At 44.0% G+C, this 26,059-nt stretch overlaps 2 protein-coding genes across 2 annotated transcripts; both read left to right on the top strand.

Annotated features, from left to right (window-relative positions):
- Positions 1-5,243: 5,243 nt before the first annotated feature.
- LOC144592461 (uncharacterized) lies at positions 5,244-11,230 on the top strand. The gene is made up of 4 exons (XM_078397052.1): positions 5,244-5,726; positions 6,699-6,915; positions 9,955-10,132; positions 10,215-11,230. The coding sequence occupies exons 1-4, from the start codon at positions 5,303-5,305 to the stop codon at positions 10,446-10,448; spliced, it is 1,053 nt and encodes a 350-aa protein (XP_078253178.1). The 5' UTR covers positions 5,244-5,302; the 3' UTR covers positions 10,449-11,230.
- Positions 11,231-16,335: 5,105 nt separating this feature from the next.
- LOC144592462 (uncharacterized) lies at positions 16,336-22,706 on the top strand. Its single transcript, XM_078397053.1, has 4 exons — positions 16,336-16,773; positions 18,434-18,650; positions 21,441-21,618; positions 21,701-22,706. Exons 1-4 carry the CDS (start codon positions 16,350-16,352, stop codon positions 21,932-21,934), a joined length of 1,053 nt encoding a protein of 350 aa, XP_078253179.1. The 5' UTR covers positions 16,336-16,349; the 3' UTR covers positions 21,935-22,706.
- The last annotated feature ends 3,353 nt before the right edge of the window (positions 22,707-26,059 follow it).

The raw sequence follows: 26,059 nt of genomic DNA on the forward strand, positions 1-26,059 counted from the left end.
TGTTAAAATGTATTTTGTGTGTTTGTTGCTTTTTATTGGTATGACTGTATGGGAAATGAAATTCCTTGTATGTTGCAAAACATACTTGGCTAATAAAGTATGATTATAATTATTATGGTTATAATTATGAAATCTTGCTTGTTTATTGGCATCAACGTACAAAGCTCATCACTACAACCGTAGACCAGATGCTTTGTCATTTAGGATCTTCAACGAGGTGGCTGCAAAAAAACAAGAAGCACAACTTGCCGGATGTACAGTAAAAGTACTTAGATTCTGAAGAGGTACAACAGGATTACCAATATGATATATTTATTCGGAAAAAGATGGGAGGCAAAAAACAGGGAAGAAATGGCCTACTTGCCTTGCATCTACTTTTGGAAACAATTTTTGCAGAGGTCATAGCAGAATATTTGGTGGACCATGATCTGATCACGCAATCAGCATGGAACGTGCAAACAATTGAAAGAAAATGTTTCAGTAAGTACTACCCAGAGTGGATAGTGGGAAACACCACCTACCACCAGATGCTCCGGCAGTGTCTTCGCCCGCCTCGAATCGCACCCACAACGGCCAACACTGACCCAGATACACTAGTCCCACCTGCCTTAGTTTGGTCCATATCCCTCCAAACCTGCTCTATACAAAATCATGAGAGGAATAGATCGAGTAGATGCACAGAGTCTCTTGCCCAGGGTAGGGGAATTGATAACCAGAGGACTTAGATTTAAGGTTAGGGGTGAAATATTTAATAGGAAACTGAGGGGTAATTATTTTACACAAAGGGTGGTTGGTGTATGGAATGAGTATTTGAGGCAGGTGCTATTGCAACGTTTAAGAAACATTCAGACAGGTACATTTGATAGGACAGACAGAGGAATATGGGCCAAACGCAGGCAAGCGGGATTAGTGTAGATTAGGCATGTTGGTCGATGTGGGCAGGTTGGGCTGAAGAGCCTGTTTCCACACTGTATCACTCTGTGACTCTCTGACTAAGAACCAAGGAAGAAGGGTCTCGACCCGAAACGTCACCCATTCCTTCTCTCCAGAGATGCTGCCTGTCCCACTGAGTTGCCCTAGGTTTTTGTGTCTATCAAGGATGTATATACTGTGTGCACCAGCATGCACTGCAAGCCATGAAATACACACAATGACTGCCGCTGAGTGCTATCGAGTGGGATGGGTCAAATGAGAAACCCGACCGTAATTCCAACAAACGTCTGTACTTTCATTATGCGCCCTGTTATTTTAATCTCTGTTGATCTAGCTGTGGAAAATGGCGGCGCTGCCATAGCAGCTGCGGCTCACCTGCGGTCCATTTGTCTTTGTGTTTTTGTTGTTTTTTTGTCTTAATTGTAGTTGTGATGTCGTGTTTTTGTGTTTGTGTACTATGTGTGTATGTGGGGGGGAGGGGGGGAACTGTAAAATTGTAAATATGTGTCCCTTCCGAACGGAGACCCGACCTTTGTTTTCTGGGTGTTGTCTCCGTTCCTGCTGCAGCCTACCATCGGCCCAACTCCTGGAGCTGTCGGCCTCCAGGGCTCCGGTTCGCAGAGCCCGCGGATCGGACTTACCATCACCGGAGCCGGCCGTCTTCGGAGGCTGCGGGAGCAGCTGCGACTCGCCTTAGGCTCGGGCCGCGTGGATTGGGGCTTGGGTCGCGGACATTTCACCGTCCGGCGCGACTTAAGATATGCCGCGGGATATTTCTCTGCTGGGCGGGGGCTTCAATGTCGGGAGCCACGACCGCCCCGACGTGCAGCAACAGCGGCAGCAGCAGCGTGTTCGCCCGCCCCGGATCGGACTTATCATCGGCGGAGCCGGCCGTCTTCGGAGGCTGCGGGAGCGGCTGCGACTCGCCTTAGGCTCGGCCCGCTGCGGACCGTCCGGCGCGGCCTGCAACCACAACAGCCTGACTGCGGGAGAGGACAGCAGGAGATGGGAAAAGACATTGTGGCTTTCCATCACAGTGAGGAGAGGACTGGAGGAGACTCACTGTGATGGATGTTTTCTTGATGGATGTTTCTTTTGTGTGTTTTGGGGTTGTGTAATTTTAATGCCTATTTTGATGCTTTTGTTGTTGAACTGTGGGTGACTGAATTTCGTCCAATTTGGATGACAATAAAGCTATCTTGAATCTTGAATCTTGAATATTAATCCTCTTGCCAAGCTAACTTGAGTTCATGTAGGTTCCATTCAAGACAGATCCATTTCTTCCCACATGAGCTACGTCACTGGTACTAATTGTCCCTTCCCCGTGCACCACTACGCTGCACTAGTCATTCCCCTTCAATACAGTGTTGAGATCAAACTAACCCAAACTAAGCAAACATCCTTAAAAGACACCAGGGATCACTGATGTCACCATTTTTTTGCTTGCAAAATTCAAGCCTATTTCCTCTGTAAATTGTCTTCCTCTATCTTATTCTTGAGAAGTAGACAGGGTCAGTAGTTTGTTGCTGTTGCAAAGAGTTATTTTTCTCAGCAGCTGGATAAACTTATGTCATTGTGGTTAACCTGCAGACCGGGTTTTCGGTTAGACAAGTCGTTAAAGGTTCATGACATTTAATTGACCCATAACAGTAGCACATTTCAATTCTACACTATAAAATCCTATGAAAAGCCAAGAAGTATCAAGCATCTGCCTGCTGTATCTAATAACTCAAGGAACAAGGTTTGGGATCAGCTCCATCCAAGAAATTGCAGAGAATTATGGATGCAGCCAAGACCATCACCGAAACCAACTTCCCTTCCATTGATTCCATCTACACTTCAGGCTGAAGAGATGGCAAGGTCATCAGCAAAATTAAGGATGAATCTCACCCCAGTACTCCCTCTTCTTCCGTCTCCCATCAGGCAAGGGGGACAGAAGTGTGAAAACGCACACCTCCAGATTCAGGGAGTTTCTTCCCAGCTGTTATCAGGCAACTGAACCATCCTATCACCAACTAGAGGGCGGTCCTGACCTACCATCTATCTTATTAGAGACCCTTGGGCTATCTTTAATAGGACCTTACAGGACTCCATCTTGCATGAAACATCATTCCCTTCATCCGGTATCTGTACATTGTGGATGGCGTGATTGCAATCATGCATAGTCTTGCAGCTGACTGGAAAGCACGCAACAAAAACGTTTTCACTGTACCTCGGTACACGAAACAATAAACAAAACTAAGCTAAACTAAACTAGAAAGAGTGGTAAAGTAGGCGTATGGTCTGCTTGCCTTTGTCAATCACGGCATTGAGTATAAGTTAGACACAAAAAGCTGGAGTAACTTGGCAGGACAGGCAGCATCTCTGGAGAGAAGGAATGGGGTGACATTTTGGGTCGAGATTCTTCTTCAGACTTCTTCGGCAATAACCTTCAGGTTATTTTCTTGTGCTGTACTGTATCTTCAGACTAGTCTGAAGAACGGCCTCAACCTGAAACATCATCCATTCCTTCTCTCCAGAGATGCTGCCTGTTCTGCTGAGTTACTCCAGCTTTTTGTGTCTATCTTCGGTTTAAGCCAGCATCTGCAGTTCCTTCCTACACTTTGAGTATAAGAGTCAGGAAGTCATGTTGCAGCATTATCGGACTTTGGTTAGGCTGCATTTAGAGTATTGTGTGCCGTTTTGGTCACCCCACTTCAGGAGTGATGTGGAGGCTTTGGAAAGGGTGCAGAAGATTTTACAATCTGCATGGATTTTAAGGGTTAATACTAAAAGGAGAGGTTGGACAAACTTGTATCATTTTCTCTGGAGCACCGGAGGCTGAGGGAAGACCCGGTACAATATAAAATTATGAGAGACAGAGATAGGGTAGACAATCAGAACCTTTTCCTGGGATGAAAAAAATCAAATACTAGATGGCGTAGCTTTAAGATAAGAAGGACAACGTTTAAAGGAGATGTGCAGGGCAAGTTATTTTTACACAGAGGGTGGTGAGTGCCTGGAACACACTTTGAGGGGTGGTGGTTGAGACAAATACAATAGTGGCGTTTAAGAGACTTCTGGATAGGCATATGGATATGCAGGGACAGGAGGGAATTGGAAGATATGCAGGCAGATGTGCATCATGTTTGAGTTGTAGGGTTTTTAGAGTTTATAGTTTAGAGATACCGCACGGAAACAGGCCCTTTGGCCCACGGAGTCCACGTCGATCAGCAATCCCTGCACATTAACACTATCCCACACACATTAGGGACAATTTACATTTATACCAAAGCCAATTAACCTACAAACCTCTAGGCTGTGGAGTGTAAAACGAATTTCACTGTGCAGATGCACATGTGACAATAGACAAAAGACAATAGACAATAGGTGCAGGAGTAGGCCATCAGGCCCTTCGAGCCGGCACCACCATTCACTGTGATCATGGCTGATCATGACAAATAAAGCACTATTGACACTGTTGATAATTCTCAGGAAGGCTCCTTGGTCAGCAGGGGCAAGTTGGGCAGAAGGGTCTGTGTCTCTGCTAGGCATCTCTAAATATGATTTTTGAAATTTAATGCACTTTAATATATCTTCCCTGCTTATCTAGTCAATCGCTCCTAAAATAAACGTTGTGTAGGAAAATAACTGCAGATGCTGGTACAAATCGAAGGTATACACTGGAATTTAGAAGGATGAGAGGAAATCTTATCGAAACGTATAAGATTATTAAGGGGTTGGACACGTTAGAGGCAGGAAACATGTTCCCAATGTTGGGTGAGTCCAGAACAAAGGGCCACAGTTTAAGAATAAGGGGTAGGCCATTTAGAACTGAGATGAGGAAAAACTTTTTCAGTCAGAGAGTTGTGAATCTGTGGAATTCTCTGCCTCAGAAGGCAGTGGAGGCCAATTCTCTGAATGCATTCAAGAGAGAGCTGGATAGAGCTCTTAAGGATAGCGGAGGCAGGGGGTATGGGGAGAAGGCAGGAATGGGTTACTGATTGAGAATGATAACCCATGATCACATTGAATGGCGGTGCTGGCTCGAAGGGCCGAATGGCCTCCTCCTGCACCTATTGTCTATTGTCTATTGTATCAAAAATGCTGGAGTAACTCAGCAGGTCAGGCAGCATCTCAAGAGAGAAGGAATGGGTGACGTTTCGGGTCGAAACCCTTCTTCACATAAAAATAAACGCTGGTGCTTTCTTTTTGTTTTTGTTAACCTAAAGATTAATGATTGCTCAAGAGACTGTGATATACTTTATCAGCGTGTTTCCTTCTGCGCTATCAGTTTCACAGGAAGTTCAACTGGTGTGGGAAGGCTCGCAGCAAACAACACACGTCGCAGCCAAGGGTTTAAGAACCGCTGCAACATATCCGCAGGACGATGGATCCGAATATATTTGCAAGGATTGACCGATTAGAGAAGCCCCTGCAAGAATATTACGGAAGAATAATCAGGAAAGATTCAGACAAAAAGGAAGTAAAACAAGCTTTGCAGTCCAAGCTGAAAAAGATGCTTGAATTTATTCATGAGCGGGACAAGTTGTTTGCAAACTACTTCATCCAAGTTGGGAGCGTCGCAGACGGAACCAAGGCAGAGGCAATTAATGAACTTGATGTCCTCATTCCCCTACAGAAGGACAAACTCCAGGTTGCCCCTGTTGATCACCATTTAGACCTGTTTGAAGTCAATGAGCATGTTGGTGGAGAGTGGAGACGGCTTTCTCACGATGAAACCATTTTCAGGTTGTTTCATTTGGTAAAGGAATACAAAGATCTTTACCACAAGACCGATCATGGCTTTCAAGGTAAAAACAAAAAAAACCTCATCTTATGTAAACAGCTTTTGTCAATCGGTTTGAACAGCAGTGAACAAAATAGCAAACTAATCTAAACAATGTCAGAGTTTAAAAGGATTATTTACATTCTGTGACAATTACATGAAACAAAACATTCACTGTTGTTAAAGATAGACACAAAATGCTGGAGTAAATCAGCGGGACAGGCAGCATCTCTGGAGACAAGGAATGAATGGGTGACATTTCGGGTCAATAGACAATAGACAATAGGTGCAGGAGTAGGCCATTCAGCCCTTCGAGCCAGCACCGCCATTCAATGCGATCATGGCTGATCACTCAATCAGTACCCCGTTCGAATGGGTAACATTTCAGATGAGGACAAAGGGGTTAATTAAGGGGGGGGGAAACGAGCATGAAAGCAAGCATGCGGGGAATATAAAAACTGACTGTAAAAGCTTCTTTAGATATGTAAAAAGGAAAATATTAGTGAAGACAAATGTAGGTCCCTTACAATCAGAGACAGGTGAATGTATAATGGGAAACAAACAGTTAAAACAAGTATTTTGGTTCTGTCTTCAATAAGGAAGACACAATCTCCCAGAAATACTAGGTGACCGAGGATCTAGTGGGTGGGTGGAAATGAAGAGAATCCACATTAGTCAGGAAATGGTGTTAGGTAAACTGTTGGGGCTGAAGGCAGATACAAATCCCCAGGGCCTGATGGTCTGCATCCCAGAGTACTCAAGGAGGTGGCCCTAGAAATCATGGATGAATTTCCCAAATATCATTGGTCCCAGATGATCAATGCTGCTGAATTGCAAACATTAATATTTATCTTTGGTATCAGATGTTTTAAAAGTCAACATTATCATATACTATATTACATGTGTTCGTTCAATTTAAATGAAATTAATGTTTAGCTTGCTATGGGATTTACTTGCTATCCAAAGTATTTAATTAATGATCAACTTGTGTTTGCAGTTAATAAAAAAAAGATGACAGCTTCGGCTTTGCCTCTGATGGTCGACTGGATAGATATTGACCTGGTACTTTGCGTTGAAAATGCCCTATCTTTCTCCAATGTGAAATGGCCGTTCCCAAGCTGGCTGTGTGGCAAGTCAAAATGGCTGAGCTATGAACGACAAGAGCAAATCAAAAGCATTGGGATAGATATGACCTGTCAGGGAATACACTGGAGGTAAAAAATATTGCCGCATCTTAGTGCCATTAAATAAACATAGCACAAAAAGTAAGGAAATTTGTGTTTGGTAGATTATTTCTTTGTTGTAACAATGCTTCTTGGCAATAAATCTTATACCGTTGGAAAGCCTGTTTATTTCCCTTTTAAATGGTGCCACATTTGCAAGGAAGATGCATTTGTGGGATGAGCAGCAGAGCTGAGTATGTGGGTTGCGCCCATGAAAAATCTGCCAAATCTTCTCTGCCAATGCTAAACAGCTTATTCTGCCATTGACTCTTGTTCGGTGTTGTTTGGTGGATTGGATGTTTGAAGTCTGAAGAAACAAGACATATTGGCAATTTAACAATTTATTCATTTAATAAACAGGAGCCTCAGTAGCGTGTGGAAGAACCATACACAGCCACAACAGCCTGGCACCTCCTCCTCATGCTGGTCACCAGCCTGGTCACACACTGTTGTGAGATGGCATCCCATTCTTCAACCAGCATTTGTCGCAAGTCAGCCAATGTGGTTGTGTCGGTCACTCTGGCACGAACAGCACGCCCAAGCTGATCCCACAAGTGTTCAATGGGGTTGAGGTCAGGACTGCTGGCAGGCCATTCCATCCTCTCCACTCCCAAATTCTGGAGGTAGTCTCTAAGAAACCCTGCTCTGTGGGGGCGAGCATTGTCATCTTGGAGTTGATCATCATCATCTCATCTTAGAGTTCGGTCCCAGACTGTGGAGATATGGGATTGCCACTGGTTGCAGAATCTCAACTCGATATCTCTCTGCATTGAGATTGCCTCCAATGATGACAAGCCTCGTTTTTCCAGTGAGGGAGATGCCGCCCCACACCATCACACTGCCTCCACCAAAAGATGTTACTCTATCGGTGCAGCAATCAGCATAGCGTTCTCCGCGTCTTCTCCACATTTTGACCCTATGATCCAACTGCCGTAGGCAGAATCTGGACTCATCGCTGAACATAACGTTCCTCCACATGTTCAGGTTCCAGTGCACGTGTTGCCGACACCAGCGCAAACGGGCCTGACGGTGAAGGGCAGTCATGGCAGGCCTCCTGGCAGCCCTATGAGACCGGAGATTGGCTGCGTGCAGTCTGTTCCGAATTGTCTGGGCAGAGAGCCGTCGGCCATATCGTCCTGCAAACCTTGACTGCAAATCTGTAGAAGACAGCCTACGATTCCTAAGTGCTGACAGGGTGAGGAAACGGTCTTCTTCGGGTGCCGTCTTCTTGGGACGCCCACTTCGCGGCCTGTCTCTGACATCACCCGTTATATGGAACTTGGCCTTCACTTTGGAGATGGTACTAGGGCTCACTCCAAATAATGCCGCAACTTGGTTTTGCGGAACACCATCTTGAAGTTGCCCTATCGCAAGGGCCCTATCCAGATCAGTCAAGTGTGGCATGCCGATTCTTGGAGCAGACACCTACTGACCACTGTAGCAGGGCCCATGCTCACAGATGCTGCCAATCAGGTGCCAATCAGGCACCTGATTGTCAGCACCTGGGGGTACCAGAAGCTCAAAACAAGAGTCAATAGCAACAGCAGAATAAGCTGTTTGGCATTGGCAGAGAAGATTTGGCAAATTTTTCATGGGTGCAACCCATATACTCAGCTCTGCTGCTCATCCCACAAATGCATGTTCCTTACAAATGTGGCACCATTTAAAAGGGAAATAAACAGGCTTTCCAACGGTATAAGATTTATTGCCAAGAAGCATTGTTACAACAAAGAAATAATCTACCAGACACAAATTTCCTTACTTTTTGTGCTATGTTTAGTTGTTTAATTGAACAAATAATTAATCTCGTAAAACCCTGAATAAAAGAACAGTGTATCCGCAAAGATAGATACAAAAAGCTGAAGTAACTGAAATATAGACCTTGACTGTGTGAGTTTCCTCCAGGTGCACTGGTTTCCTCCCACATTCCAAAGTCGTTCAGGTTTGTAAGTTAATTGGCCTCAGTAAATTGCCCCTTGTATGTAGGATGTGAAAATGGGATAACATAGAACTTGGTGTACCAGTGACCGATGGTTGTCTTGGACTCGGTGGGCTGAAGGGCCTGTTTCCATGCTGTATCTCTGAACTAAAATACTAAACAAAAATTATTGCAAGATACTTCTCAGAAGTATAATCAAACATACATAAATATCAATCCAAGGAGGGAATTTTAGTAGGGGATATGCAAAACTCGGTCAAGCTAAACTGACAAAACAATTAAAATGAAAAATAACTGTGACATATGATGAAAGAATGGATCGACTGGGCTTATATTCACTGGAATTTAGAAGGATGAGAGGGGATCTTATAGAAACATAAAATTCTTAAGGGATTGGACAGGCTAGATACAGAAAAAATGTTCCCGATGTTGGGGGAGTCCCGAACCAGGGGTCACAGTTAAGGGGTAAGGGGGTAGGCCATCAGAATAAGGGGTAGGCCATTTAGGACAGATGAGGAAAAACCTATTCACCCAGAGAGTTGTGAATCTGTGGAATTTGCCACAGAAGGCAGTGGAGAACAATTCACTGGATGTTTTCGAGAGAGTTGGTTTTAGCTCGTAGGGCCAGACCCATCGAGTCCCCGCCGACCAGTGATCCCCACACACTAACGCTATCCTTCACACTGGAGACGGTACAATTATACCAAGCCAATTAACCTACAAACCTTTATGTCTTTGGAGACGTGGGAGGAAACCGAAGATCCCGGTGAAAACCCACGCAGGTCATGGGGAGAACGTACAAACTCCGTACAGACAGCACCCATAGTCAGGATCGAACCCAGGTCTCTGGCGCTGTAAGGCAGCAACTCTACTGCTGTGCCACTATGCTTTATAATATAAATATAATATAAATATCATTATAATATTTATATTATACAAATATAATTTATAAAATAAATATAAAGCATATTTATATTACTCTGTTAACTCCAGGTGTGAATAGCAAACTCCCGGGCACAAACGCGAGTTAATGTGATTGATAACCAAATCAAACAAAGGTATAACTACAACAATCATTCTTGTTTCCATAGACCTTCCTTCTCAAGAAACGATGCTTTTGTATTTGGAAAGATAGATGGTAAAGGTGGCTATCGGAAAAAAGCCTTTAAAATCTTAAAATCTCTCAATAGTTATTATTGGACCGTGGATCAACTGTGCAGTGACTACCGAGGAAAGTCAAGACCTTTTCTCAACTCCTTTTTTATGAAGGTAGGTTTTTCGTTCAGTTATATTCCAACTGTCTTAACTTTACAAGCCTGTTCAAATGTCTCACTGTCCCTTCCTTTTGTAGTTTCTCTATTTACATACAAGAGAAAAGTATCCAGAACCTCATCAGTGGAACTCGTTGGCAAAGTCATTTTGCAACTTTTTGGACGTTTTAAATGACTGCTGTAACCAGAAGTGCCTGTATCACTATTACCATGCCGATGTGAACCTTTTTGAACGTGTTGCAGATAAAACCTTTCAATGGTTGCAAGGAAAAATACACAATATTCTGGAAGATCCAGAAAATGAACTCGACTAATCTGCTTGGAAGTAGGAACAAAAAGAAATCATGGCATTTAATTTGTCCCAAATGATTCCTACCTTCTCCAGCAGCTCGATCCATACACCCACCACCCTTTGTGTGAAAAGGTTACCCCTCACATTTTTAAATACTCAAAGTATAATCATTCTAGAGTTCTAGATGCATGTTGAATTCTGCAGTTAAAGGCTTTGCACTAACATAAGAGTATTTTGAATTGTTAAATGTTATTCCATGCAAATCATCGCTCTTTATGTCAAGAGTGTTTTATTGTCATGCTAGATCAAGTGGACCCGTTGGGCCCAAACCTCTACTACATTGGTGTAGCACCCTCTCCTCCCCCCCCCCCCCTCCCCAGGAACAAACAAACAAACGAGAGTTTTAGTATATAGATGTCCCGAAATGGAACAATGAAATTCTTACTTGCAACAGCACAATAGATATGTAAACATAGTACTCAGTGGACACCATAATAAGCACCAGTGTTGATATATCTGACGATTCATAACCATAACTCCTATCCCCAGATGCCTTTGTGTTCAGTCAGAATTGATGGATTCTCCTGTGGTTATCTTGTGAGATATAAATTTCATGGGAAACCCGAAATGTATTTAATTCACGTGCAACATCTTTCCATGAAGTTCCATCGAAAGAGAAACCTACAACAGTTTAGCATTAAGTGTAAGGAAAGGGGTCCTTTATAAGAAGCGTTTTAGCCATGCTGTACTGATTCTGTTCCTTTTTTAAAATTGTATTATTTAGCCTGTCAATAAATCTTAAAGTTAGCCAATCCTTTGTGTTCTCTATGAATTAAAGTATTCTGAATGATTACAAGAGTCACGACCTTCACCACTGCACATTTCAGTTCAGTTTAGTTTATTGTCACGTGTATCGAGGTACAGTGAAAAGCTTTTGCATGCTAACCAGTCAGTGGAAGGACATTTCATGATTACAATCGAGCCATTCCCAGTGTACACATACATGATAAGGGAATAACATTTAGATAAAGCTAGTAAGTCCAATCAAAGATACTCCGAGGGTCACCAATGAGGCAGATAGTAGTTCAGGGCTGCTCTCTGGTTGTGGTGACATAGAACTAGTGAGGAAAGGGGATCGATGGTTGGCGTGGACTCGGTGGGCTGATGGGCCTGGATCCACGCTGTAGCACTAAACTAAACTAAAAACCTGAATTGTAGGAGTTGCAATTAACTGTAATTGACCACATTGTTATGTTGTGCGGATGTTAGTAACATCTATGGGATGGGGGGAGGGGGGGCGGTAAAAATGTGGTGTTGGGGATTGCACATTTAGGAGATGGACAGGAGGTCCTGGAGATGATTTCTCCTACTGCTATTCACTAGAGGGTGTGAGCTATAGGCAGAGGTTGAGTAGGCTGGGTCTCTATTCCCTGAGCGCAAGAGGATGAGGGGGGATATGGAGGTGTACAAAATCATGAGAGGATTAGATCAGGTAGATGCACAGTCTCTTGCCCTGAATCGAGGACCAGAGGACATAGATTTAAGGGGAAGGGGAGAGGATTTAATAGAATTTTAAAGGATTTAGGGCGGTGGGTGTATGGAACGAACTGCCAGAGGTAGTTGAGGCAGGGACTATCCTGACGTTTAAGAAACAGTTAGACAGGTACATGGACAAGACAGGTTTGAAGGGATGTGGATAGGTGGGACTAGTGTAGCTGGGACATGTTGGCCGGTGTGTGCAAGTTGGGCCGATGGGCCTGTTTCCATGCTGTGTCACTCTATGACTGAGTTTAGGCTTCATCTGTCCAAGTGGGGAATATTTGTTAAGGCTCACAGACCAACACAACACATAACTCTTCTAAAACATTTACTAAAATATGATAAACCCCCACGAATAAACGCTACAAAAGACATGACATGCAATGCTGCCTGAAGGTATGATATAAAATATTATACATCTTATACTCCAATATGACTCCTGAATTCCATGCCTTACACTACTTTTACCCTTAACTGTAACTAATTAATCAAGCTGCAGTTCCCTTTGCTAGCTACCCTTTAATCAAAGTAAGACGTGGTCCAAATCCATTCAAACGCTTCAAAAGGTTGGAACTGCAGATGAGGGTATATCCAGGGCCGTCTTTACAGCATTATGGGCCCCGGGCAAAGCAGTGTACTGGGGCCCCTACGACAACTCTCCTCCTCCCACCCTCCCCGTTGCCCCCACCGTTACTCTCCCCCACCCCACTTTCCCTACCAGCCCCCCCCTGTCGTGCCGGCGAAAAGCACTTACCGAAAAGCACTTAGCAATGGACTTAGGGTGCTACATTGTTGGGACCGAAAATGTTGCGAAAAAACATTTTTAAAGTAGTATTTATTTCTTGCAAGTCACTTAACATACACAGATCAGCATGGGGCCCCTATGCTCGTGGGGCCCCGGGCAAGTGCCCATCAGGCCCATGCGTTAAGACGGCCCTGGGTATATCCCTGGCATGTCAATGGCATTGGAATCACAATGGTGAATTTCACCTCTGTTGTGTTTCAGTTGGTCCAGTTGGAATGTTACAAATATTTTTTACTTCAGGTTAAATGGGTTTTCAATTGCGTTATGCTGAAATCAAAACAGGTATGCAATCCAGGTTCAAGGCTTACATCCAAATATACATTAATCTAATCTATGTGTGGTTCTCCAACACATTTCATATTCTGAATTTACGTGAGAGGTTGCACAACAAATACTGGGAAATTGTTTAAAAGTTCATTGAACCCGTTTCTCGTGCAGGGTGTGGTTTTCTGGACTGGATAATGGTTCAATAAAACTTTGCACAGCTGTTTAGTTTAGTTTAGAGATACGGCACGGAAACCAGCGATCCCCACACACTAACACACCAACACACACCAGGGACAATTTTACATTTATACCAAGCCAATTAACCTACAAACCTGTACGTGTTTGGAATGTGGAAGGAAACCGAAAAACTCGGAGAAAACCCACGCAGGATATGGGGAGAACGTACAAACTCCGTACAGGCAAGCTCCCATAGTTAGGATTGAACCCAGGTCTCTGATGCTGTAAGGCAGTAGCTCTACCGCCACGCCACCGTGCCGCCCGGAAAGGATAACGGATAAAGGATATCTGAGTATGAGACTTTGCAGAATCAATTTCACTTTGAAGGTGGTGAATATTATCAGTATTTCCAGGGTGGCGTCAGCAATAACTGCCTCGCCAACAGTCTGTCTGTCCTTTTCCTTTGTTCTCTGATAGTATGTGTTAAATGTATGTTTTAGTGTTCTTTAGCTTGTTTTATGTGGGTGAGGGGGTGGTTGGGGGAACCTTTTTTTAAATCTCTTACCTCGACGGATCGTATCTCTGTCCGCACGGCGGCCTAACATCGAGGAGCTGGCGGCCTCTGCTGGAGACCGACTTCGGGAGCTCCAACTGTAGGAGCCTGCAGGACTTTAAATCGTGGAGCTTGTGATCCCTGTCGGGGATCGACCTCGGAGCTCCAACCACGGGAGCCTACGGACTTTAACATCGTGGAGCTCGCGGTCCCTGGTTAGAGACCGACTTCGGGAGCTCCAAGCCGCAGGAGCTTTGACCGCCTCGACGCGGGAGCTTCGACCACTGGCTGCGGAAGCTTCGATCACCCCGACTGCAGATGGTTCAACTGCCCCGACCGCGGGAGAATAAAGAGGAAGATTGGACTTTATTGCCTTCCATCACAGTGAAGAATGTGGGGAATACACTGTGGTGGATGTTTACGTTAACTTTTAAGTAGTTGTGTGTCTTGTTGCTTTCTTTTTAGTATAGTTACGTGGTAAATCGAATTTCACTGTACCTTAATTGGTACACATGACAATAAACTGACCTTGAAACCTTGAAATAGGTCAAAGGTCCTGTTCAGCCACCTTTGCCCAAGACAACAGAGGAAAAGCCAAGATAACATTTTTTTTTTAAACTTCTAAGCCCATAAGTTCCAAATATTTAAAGAATGGGTCGGGTAAGTTTGAAATACTGGCATGATATTGGAGCAAAGACACAGGAGACATGATCTCTTGACATACAGTTAAAAAAAAAACAGGCAGCCTTCAGCCTACCCTACTCCAGGGAAAACAAACTCAGCCTATCCAGACTCTCCTTGTAACTATGATGCTCCAATCCAGGCCAACTATTTGAATTATTAAGAGATAATTTATGATTCCTATGTTTCGTACCGGCATTGAGTCAAAATCATGGAATTCCCTTCCGAGCAGCACTGTGGATTTGAGCTGCAGCAATCAAGGTGGGTACGATTGGAACATCTAAAGATATTTTTCCGCCAAAAATAAACTTTATTCAGAATAAATATATATACAAAATAAAAATTGTTTAGTTCAGTTTAGTGTAGAGATACAGCGTGGGAACAGGCTCTTTGGCCCACCAAGTCTGTGCCGATCAGCAATCGTTCAATCCTACACGTTAAACACGATTTACAGAGGCCAATTAATCTATAAATCTGCGCGTCTCAGGTGTGTGGAAGGAAACTGGAGCACCCGGAGAAAGCCCACACAGTCACGGGGAGAACGTACAAAGTCCATACACACAGCACCCGTAGTTAGAGTCAAACCTGGGTCTCTGGCGCTGTAAGGCAACAGCTCCACTGCACAAAAAATCTTCATACATTCTCAGTGTCTATGCATTCAGTAGAGTCATGCACCTATCTTTAAACAAAACACCCTTGCCACTCATGTGCTCCTCCGGGGGGATATTCCTTCTCTTGTTTGAGGGGTGGGCCCAATGTCCAGCAGCGGAAGAATCTGTACCATAGTATAGGTTCATGGTTAGGAGAGGTTTGGCAGGAATATGGGCCCATTACAGACAAATGGGACTAGCTGAATGTGAGGAGCAGGGGCCGGTAGGAGGGTGAGCTGGAGTAATGCCTCTAGCACCTTCGTGGAGGGTGAGGCCGGGACACAAAGACGGCCGGGTGAGGAGAGGAGAGGGACAAAGTGTGTAGGAAAGAACTGCAGATGCTGGTTTGAATCGAAGGTAGACACAAAATGCTGGAGTAACTCAGCAGGACAGACAGGCAGCATCTCTGGAGAGAAGGAATGGGTGAAGAAGGGTCTCGACCCGAAACGTCACCCATTCCTTCTCTCCAGAGATGCTGCCTGTCTGTCCCGCTGAGTTACTCCAGCATATTGTGTCTACCTTCGAGAGGAGAGGGACTTCGGTTGGTGGGAACTGCTCCAGTACATCAAGCACGCCGGCCGACCAAACTTTGGACTTGGAACAATGGCGCCAAATATGGTGGCGCCTGCAAGTGTAATAAATGCAAAATGAATTTCACTGTGCAGATGCACGTGTGACAATAGACAATAGGTGCAGGAGAAGACCATTCGGCCCTTTGAGCCAGCACCACCATTCAATATGATCATGGCTGATCATGACAAATAAAGCACTATTGACACTTGATAATTGAGCTCAGGAAGGCTCCTTGGTCAACATGGACAAGTTGGGCTGAAGGGTCTGTGTCTCTGCTAGACATCTCTAAATATGATTTTTGAAATTGAATGCACTTAAATATATCTTCACTGCTTATCTAGTCAATCGCTATAAAATAAACGCTGTGTAGGAAACTAACTGCAGATTAGAAGGTATCACAAAATGCTGGAGTAACTCAGCAGGTCAGGCAGCATCTCAGGAGAAAAGGAATGGGTGACGTTTCGGGTCGAAACCCTTCTTCAGATAAAAATAAACGCTAGTTGTTGTTGTTAACCTAAAGATTAACGATTGCTCAAGAGACTGTGATATACTTTATCAGCGTATTTCGTTCTGTGCTATCAGTTGCACAGGAAGTTCAACTGGTGTGGGAAGGCTCGCAGCAAACAACATACGTCGCAGCCAAGGGTTTAAGAACCGCTGCAACATATCCGCAGGAAGATGGATCCGAATATATTTGCAAGTATTGACCGATTAGAGAAGCCCCTGCAAGAATATTACGGAAGAATGATCAGGAAAGATTCAGACAAAAAGGAAGTAAAACAAGCTTTGCAGTCCACGCTGAAAAAGATGCTTGAATTTATTCATGAGCGGGACAAGTTGTTTGCAAACGACTTCATCCAAGTTGGGAGCGTCGCAGACGGAACCAAGGCAGAGGCAATTAATGAACTTGATGTCCTCATTCCCATACAGAAGGACAAATTCCAGGTTGCCCCTGTTGATCACCATTTAAACCTGTTTGGAGTCGATGAGCATGTTGGTGGAGAGTGGAGATGCCTTTCTCACGATGAAACCATTTTCAGGTTGTTTCATTTGGTAAAGGAATACAAAGATCTTTACTACAAGAACGATCATGGCTTTCAAGGTAAAAACAAAAAAAAACTCATCTTATGTAAACAGCTTTAGGCAATCGGTTTGAACAGTAATGAACAGAATAGCAAACTAATCTAAACAATTTCAGAGTTTAAAAGGATTATTTACATCTGTGACAATTACATGAAACAAAACATTTACTGTTGTTAAAGTTAGACACAAAATGCTGGAGTAACTCAGCGGGACAGGCAGCATCTCTGGAGAGAAGGAATGAATGGGTGACATTTCGGGTCGAGACCTTTCAGACTGAGAGTCAGGCGAGAGGGAGACGAGAGATATGGAAGAAGGGTCTCGACCCGAAACGTTACCCATTCTTTCTCTCCCGAGATTCTGCCTGACGCGCTGAGTTACTCCAGCTTTTTGTGGTACCAGAGATTTGGAAGGATTAGGTGTGGAAACGACAGATCAAAGCAGATGGTGAAAAGGCAATGTAGAGTGGTTCATTGTTAGCTGATTGGAAGGTGGCAATACATACAAATTTAATCAGGACAGTAGAACTAGGAGAACTGGGGCGAGGGAGGGAAGGAGAGAGAGGGAAAGCAAGGGTTACTTGAAGTTAGAGAAATCAACGTGCATACCATACCGCTGGGTTGTACGCTGCCCAAGCTGCCCGAGACTGGGTGTTGTGTAATGAGGAAGGATTAGTTAGCGATCTTGCTGTGCAAAGCCCCTTGGCCAACATTGACCATAATATGGTGGAATTCTGCATTGGGATGGAGAGTGGCACGGTTTAATTCAGAGACTAGGGTCCTGAACTTAAAGAAAGGAGACTTTAACGGTATGAGACGGGAATTGGCTAGGATAGACTGGCAAAATATACTTAAAGAGTTGACAGTGGAGATGCAATGGCAAAGGTTTCAAGACAGCATGGATGAATTCCAAAAATTGTTCATCCCTGTCTGGCGAAAAAATAAAACGGGGAAGGTGGCTCAACCGTGGCTAACGAGGGAAATCAAGGACAGTGTTAAATCCAAGGAAGAGGCATATAAATTGGCCAGGGGAAGCAGCAAAGCAGAGGTCTGGGAGAAATTTAGAACTCAACAGATGAGGACAAAGGAGTTAATTAAGAGGGGAAAAACGAGCATGAAAGCAAGCTTGCGGGGAATATAAAAACTGACTGTAAAAGCTTCTTTAGATATGTAAAAATAAAAATATTAGTGAAGACAAATGTAGGTCCCTTACAATCAGAGACAGGTGAATGTATAATGGGGAACAAACAGATAAAACAAGTATTTTGGTTCTGTCTTCAATAAGGAAGACACAATCTCCCAGAAATACTAGGCGACCGAGGATCTGGTGGGAGGGTGGAAATGAAGAGAATCCACATTAGTCAGGAAATGGTGTTAGGTAAACTGTTGGGACTGAAGGCAGATACAAATCCCCAGGGCCTGATGGTCTGCATCCCAGAGTACTCAAGGAGGTGGCCCTAGAAATCGTGGATGAATTTCCCAAATATCATTGGTCCCAGATGATCATTGTTGCTGAATTGCAAGCATTAATTTTTATCTTTAGTATCAGATGTTTTAAAAGTTACCATTATCATATACTATATTACATGTGTTCGTTCAATTTAAATGAAATTAATGTTTAGCTTGCTATGGGATTTACTTGCTATCCAAAGTATTTAATTAATGATCAACTTGTGTTTGCAGTTATAAAAAAAAAGACGTCAGCTTCGGCTTTGCCTCTGATGGTCGACTGGAAAGATATTGACCTGGTACTTTGCGTTAAAAATGCCCTATCTTTCTCCAATGTGAAATGGCCGTTCCCAAGCTGGCTGTGTGGCAAGTCAAAATGGCTGAGCTATGAACAACAAGAGCAAGTCAAAAGCATTGGGATAGATATGACCTGTCAGGGAATATACTGGAGGTAAAAAATATTGTCGCGTCTTCGTGCCATTAAATAGTTGTTTAATTGAACAAATATTTAATCTCGTAAGATCCTGGATAAAAGAACAGTGTATCCGCATAGATACAAAAAGCTGAAGTAACTGAAATATAGACCTTGACTGTGTGAGTTTCCTCCAGGTGCACTGGTTTCCTCCCACATTCCAAAGTCGTTCAGGTTTGTAAGTTAATCGGCCTCAGTAAATTGCCCCTTGTGTGTAGGATGTGAAAATGGGATAACATAGAACTTGGTGTACCAGTGACCAATGGTTGTCTTGGACTCGGTGGGCTGAAGGGTCTGCTTCCATGCTGTATCTCTGAACTAAAATACTAAACTAAAATTATTGCAAGATACTTCACAGAAGTATAATCAAACATACATAAATATCAATCCAAGGAGGGAATTTTAGCTGGGGATATGCAAAAATTGGTCACGCTAAACTGACAAAATAATTAAAATGAAAAATAACTGTGACATATGAAAGAATGGATCGACTGGGCTTATATTCGCTTGAATTTAGAAGGATGAGAGGGGATCTTATAGAAACATAAAAGTCTTAAGGGATTGGACAGGCTAGATACAGGAAAAATGTTCCCGATGTTGGGGGAGTCCCGAACCAGGGGTCACAGTTTAAGAATAAGGGGTAGGCCATTTAGGACAGATGAGGAAAAACCTGTTCACCCAGAGTTGTGAATCTGTGGAATTTGCCACAGAAGGCAGTGGAGGACAATTCACTGGATGTTTTCAAGAGAGTTGGATTTAGCTCGTAGGGCTAACGGAAACAAGGGAGATGGGGAGAAAGCAGGAACACGGTACTGATTTTGGATCAGCCATGATCATATTGAATGGCGGTGCTGGCTCGAAGGGCTGAAAGGCCTATTCCTGCACCTATTTTCTATGTATCTATGTTAAATAATGATTAAACACTGACTGCTTATACAGTATTATTATTGTATTACTGTATTGTCCAACAGATGCATGGGCACTGAGCACCCAGTGCTACCTAACAAATATTATTTTGTTTAGAGATACAGCGCGGAAACCGTCCCACCGAGTCCGCACCGACCAGTGATCCCCACACACTAACGCTATCCTACACACTGGAGACGGTACAATTATACCAAGACAATTAACCTACAAACCTATATGTCTTTGGAGACGTGGGAGGAAACCAAAGATCCCGGTTTTTGGAATTTTTACTGGAATTTTTTGAGGATGTAACTAGGAAAATTGACAAGGGAGAGTCAGTGGATGTGGTGTACCTCGACTTTCAGAAAGCCTTCGACAAGGTCCCACATAGGAGATTAGTGGGCAAAATTAGGGCACATGGTATTGGGGGTAGGGTACTGACATGGATAGAAAATTGGTTAACAGACAGAAAGCAAAGAGTGGGGATAAATGGGTCCCTTTCGGAATGGCAGGCAGTGACCAGTGGGGTACCGCAAGGTTCGGTGCTGGGACCCCAGCTATTTACGATATACATTAATGACTTAGACGAAGGGATTAAAAGTACCATTAGCAAATTTGCAGATGATACTAAGTTGGGGGGTAGTGTGAATTGTGAGGAAGATGCAATAAGGCTGCAGGGTGACTTGGACAGGTTGTGTGAGTGGGCGGATACATGGCAGATGCAGTTTAATGTAGATAAGTGTGAGGTTATTCACTTTGGAAGTAAGAATAGAAAGGCAGATTATTATCTGAATGGTGTCAAGTTAGGAGGAGGGGGAGTTCAACGAGATCTGGGTGTCCTAGTGCATCAGTCAATGAAAGGAAGCATGCAGGTTCAGCAGGCAGTGAAGAAAGCCAATGGAATGTTGGCCTTCGTAACAAGAGGAGTTGAGTATAGGAGCAAAGAGGTCCTTCTACAGTTGTACCGGGCCCTGGTGAGACCGCACCTGGAGTACTGTGTGCAGTTTTGGTCTCCAAATTTGAGGAAGGATGTTCTTGCTATGGAGGGCGTGCAGCGTAGGTTCACTAGGTTAATTCCCGGAATGGCGGGACTGTCGTATGTTGAAAGGCTGGAGCGATTGGGCTTGTATACACTGGAATTTAGAAGGATGAGGGGGGATCTTATTGAAACATATAAGATAATTAGGGGATTGGACACATTAGAGGCAGATAACATGTTCCCAATGTTGGGGGAGTCCAGAACAAGGGGCCACAGTTTGAGAATAAGGGGTAGGCCATTTAGAACGGAGATGAGGAAGAACTTTTTCAGTCAGAGGGTGGTGAAGGTGTGGAATTCTCTGCCTCAGAAGGCAGTGGAGGCCAGTTCGTTGGATGCTTTCAAGAGAGAGCTGGATAGAGCTCTTAAGGATAGCGGAGTAAGGGGGTATGGGGAGAAGGCAGGAACGGGGTACTGATTGAGAGTGATCAGCCATGATCGCATTGAATGGCGGTGCTGGCTCGAAGGGCTGAATGGCCTACTCCTGCACCTATTGTCTATTGTCTATTGAAAACCCACGCAGGCCACGGGGAGAACGTACAAACTCCGTACAGACAGCACCCGTAGTCGGGATCGAACCCAGGTCTCTGGCGCTGTAAGGCAGCAACTCTACTGCTGTGCCACCATGCTTTATAATATAAATATAAATATAATTATAATATTTATATTATATAAATATAATTTATAAAATAAATATAAAGCATATTTATATTACTCTGTTAACTCCAGGTGTGAATCGCAAACTCCCAGGCACAAACGTGAGTTAGTGTGATTGATAACCAAATCAAAGAAAGGTAAAACTACAACAATCATTCTTGTTTCCATAGACCTTCCTTCTCAAGAATCGATGCTTTTGTATTTGGAAAGATAGATGGTAAAGGTGGCTATCGGAAAAAAGCCTTTAAAATCTTAAAATCTCTCAATAGTTATTATTGGACCGTGGATCAACTGTGCAGTGACTACCGAGGAAAGTCAAGACCTTTTCTCAACTCCTTTTTTATGAAGGTAGGTTTTTCGTTCAGTTATATTCCAACTGTCTTAACTTTACAAGCCTGTTCAAATGTCTCACTGTCCCTTCCTTTTGTAGTTTCTCTATTTACATACAAGAGAAAAGTATCCAGAACCTCATCAGTGGAACTCGTTGGCAAAGTCATTTTGCAACTTTTTGGACGTTTTAAATGACTGCTGTAACCAGAAGTGCCTGTATCACTATTACCATGCCGATGTGAACCTTTTTGAACGTGTTGCAGATAAAACCTTTCAATGGTTGCAAGGAAAAATACACAATATTCTGGAAGATCCAGAAAATGAACTCGACTAATCTGCTTGGAAGTAGGAACAAAAAGAAATCATGGCATTTAATTTGTCCCAAATGATTCCTACCTTCTCCAGCAGCTCGATCCATACACCCACCACCCTTTGTGTGAAAAGGTTACCCCTCAGATTTTTAAATACTCAAAGTATAATCATTTTAGAGTTCTAGATGCATGTTGAATTCTGCAGTTAAAGGCTTTGCACTAACATAAGAGTATTTTGAATTGTTAAATGTTATTCCATGCAAATCATCGCTCTTTATGTCAAGAGTGTTTTATTGTCATGCTAGATCAAGTGGACCCGTTGGGCCCAAACCTCTACTGCATTGGTGTAGCACCCTCTCCTCCCCCCCTCCCCAGGAACAAACAAATAAACAAACGAGAGTTTTAGTATATAGATGTCCCGAAATGGAACAATGAAATTCTTACTTGCAACAGCACAATAGATATGTAAACATAGTACTCAGTGGACACCATAATAAGCACGTGTTGATCTCTGACGATTCATACCCATAACTCCTATCACCAGATACCTTTGTGCTCAGTCAGAACTGAAGGATTCTCCTGTGGTTATCTTGTGAGACATAAATTTCATGGGAAACCCAAAATATATTTAATTCACGTGCAACATCTCTCCATGAAGTTCTATCGAGAGAGAAACGTGCAACAGTTTAGCATTAAGTGTAAGGAAAGGGGTCCTTTATAAGGAGCGTTTTAGCCATGCTGTACTGATTCTGTTCATTTTTTTAAATTGTATTATTTAGCCTGTCAATAAATCTTAAAGTTAGCCAATCCTTTGTATTCTCCATGAATTAAAGTATTCTGAATGATTACAAGAGTCATGTGGAAAGGTCAGGTGGACAACTGTGACCCTTCACCACTGCACATTTCAGTTCAGTTTAGTTTATTGTCACGTGTACCGAGGTACAGTGAAAAGCTTTTGCATGCTAACCAGTCAGTGGAAGGACATTTCATGATTACAATCGAGCCATTCCCAGTGTACACATACATGATAAGGGAATAACATTTAGATAAAGCTAGTAAGTCCAATCAAAGATACTCCTAGGGTCACCAATGAGGCAGATAGTAGTTCAGGGCTGCTCTCTGGATGTGGTGACATAGAACTAGTGAGGAAAGGGGATCGATGGTTGGCGTGGACTCGGTGGGCTGATGGGCCTGGATCCATGCTGTAGCACTAAACTAAACCAAAAACCTGAATTGTAGGAGTTGCAATTAACTGTAATTGACCACATTGTTATGTTGTGCGGATGTTAGTAACATCTTTGGGATGGGGGGAGGGGGGGCGGTAAAAATGTGGTGTTGAGGATTGCACATTTAGAAGATGGACAGGAGGTCCTGGAGATGATTTCTCCTACTGCTATTCACTAGAGGGTGTGAGCTATAGGCAGAGGTTGAGTAGGCTGGGTCTCTATTCCCTGAGTGCAAGAGGATGAGGGGGGATATGGAAGTGTACAAAATCATGAGAGGATTAGATCAGTTTCTTGCCCTGAATCGAGGACCAGAGGACATAGATTTAAGGGGAAGGGGAAAGGATTTAATAGAATTTAAAAGGATTTAGGGTGGTGGGTGTATGGAACGAGCTGCCAGCGGTAGTTGAGGCAGGGACTATCCTGACGTTTAAGAAACAGTTAGACAGGTACATGGACAAGACAGGTTTGAAGGGATGTGGATAGGTGGGACTAGTGTAGCTGGGAAATGTTGGCTGGAGTGTGCAAGTTGGGCCGATGGGCCTGTTTCCATGCTGTATCACTCTATGACTGAGTTTAGGCTTCATCTGTCCAAGTGGGGAATATTTGTTAAGGCTCACAGACCAACACAACACATAACTTTTAAAACATTTACTAAAATATGATAAACCCCCACGAATAAACACTACAAAAGACATGACATGCAAAGCTGCCTGAAGGTATGATATAAAATATTATACATCTTATACTCCAATATGACTCCTGAATTCTATGCCTTACACTACTTTTACCCTTAACTGTAACTAATTAATCAAGCTGCCGTTCCCTTGCAAGCTACCCTTTAATCAAAATAAGACGTGGTCCAAATCCATTCAAACGCTTCAAAAGGATGGAACTGCAGATAAGGTGACATCACCACGTATATCCCTGGCATGTCAATGGCATTGGAATCACAATGGTGAATTTCACCTCTGTTGTGTTTCAGTTGGTCCAGTTGGAATGTTACAAATATTTTTTACTTCAGGTTAAATGGGTTTTCAATTGCGTTATGCTGAAATCAAAACAGGTATGCAATCCAGTTTCAAGGCTTACATCCAAATATACATTAATAATAATAATAATAAGCATTTATTTTATATAGCGCCTTTCCAGAAGCTCAAAGCGCTCACATAAACAATCAAACATAAAAACAAACAGACAAACTATTCTAACGGAGAAGCGGAGAATAAACAACGCCAGCGTCCTCTCACGTCAGGGTCCGGCAATAGACAACAAAAAGCACAGGACACACAAATACAATTTTTACACAAACAGCCATCACAGTGATTGCTCTAGGCACACCCTCACTGTGATGGAAGGCAAAGTCTTATCTCCTCCTGATTTCTTCTCCCGTGGTGCCACGAGGTGATCGAGGCTCCCAACTTTTTGAAGCCCCCACCGGGCGATGGAAAGTCCCAGGGCCGAGCCGAGCAGGCCGATGAAGGTCCTGAGCCCCCACCAGGCGATGGAAAGTCCCAGGGCCGAGCCAAGCAGGCCGATGAAAGTCCTCAGCCCCCAACGGGCGATGGAAAGTGCTGCGGCCGAGCCACGCAGGGCGATGAAGGGCCTGCGAGCGGGTCGATCATACCTCGCACTTCGGGGCGGTAGAAGCTGCTAAGGCTGGAGCTCCCAAAAACCGGTCGCCAGCTATCCGGTCGCCAGCCAGGGACCTGCGAACTCCCGAGCAGGGGCCGGTAGGAGGGCGAGCCGGAGTAATGCCTCCAGCACCTTCGAGGAGGGTGAGGCCGGGACACAAAGATGGCTGGGCGAGGAGAGGAGAGGGACAAAGCGTGTAGGAAAGAACTGCAGATGCTGGTTTGAATCGAAGGTAGACACAAAATGCTGGAGTAACTCAGCGGGACAGACAGGCAGCATCTCTGGAGAGAAGGAATGGGTGAAGAAGGGTCTCGACCCGAAACGTCACCCATTCCTTCTCTCCAGAGATGCTGCCTGTCTGTCCCGCTGAGTTACTCCAGCATTTTGTGTCTACCTTCGAGAGGAGAGGGACTTCGGTTGGCGGGAACTGCTCCAGTACATCAAGCACGCCGGCCGACCAAACTTTGGATTTGGAACAATGGCGCCAAATATGGTGGCGCCTGCAAGTGTAATAAATGCAAAATGAATTTCACTGTGCAGATAATAATAATAATAATGCATTTTATTTATATAGCACTTTTCATATACTCAAAGACGCTTTACAGAGATTTAGAGAACATAGGGAAATGAATAAATAGATAAATAAGTAAATAAGTAAACGAACAGAGAAAGGAGACAGAAGGTGAGGTGACCTTCAGTGGTTGAAGGCAGTACTTACTGAACAGGTGAGACTTCAGCGATGTTTTGAATGTGGTGAGTGTGGAGGAGTCTCTAACGGTTTGGGGTAGTGAGTTCCATAGGGTGGGAGCAGCGATGGAGAAAGCCCTGTCCCCCCAGGATCTGAGTTTGGTCCGGATGTGGGGGGATAGGAGATTGGCAGCAGCAGAGCGGAGGGTGCAGGTGGGAGTGTGCCTGTGGAGGAGGTCGGTCAGGTAGGATGGGGCCAGGTTATGGAGGGCTTTGTAGGTTATGAGGAGGATTTTGTACTGGATTCTCTGGGGGATGGGGAGCCAGTGGAGTTTGTAAAGGACGGGGGTGATATGGTCACGGATCGGGGTGTGGGTGAGTAGACGGGCAGCGGAGTTTTGAATGTATTGAAGTTTACTGATGATTTTTGAGGGTGCGCCATAGAGGAGGCTGTTGCAGTAGTCCAGACGGGAGGTGATGAAGGCGTGGATGAGGGTTTCTGCAGCTGTGGAGGAGAGGGATGGACGGAGACGGGCAATGTTTTTGAGGTGGAAGAAGGCTGTCTTTGTGATGTGTTTGATGTGTTTGTCGAAGGAGAGGGTT

This window comes from Rhinoraja longicauda, chromosome 3 (genome assembly GCF_053455715.1).
Source record: "Rhinoraja longicauda isolate Sanriku21f chromosome 3, sRhiLon1.1, whole genome shotgun sequence".
Lineage (NCBI taxonomy): Eukaryota > Metazoa > Chordata > Chondrichthyes > Rajiformes > Arhynchobatidae > Rhinoraja > Rhinoraja longicauda.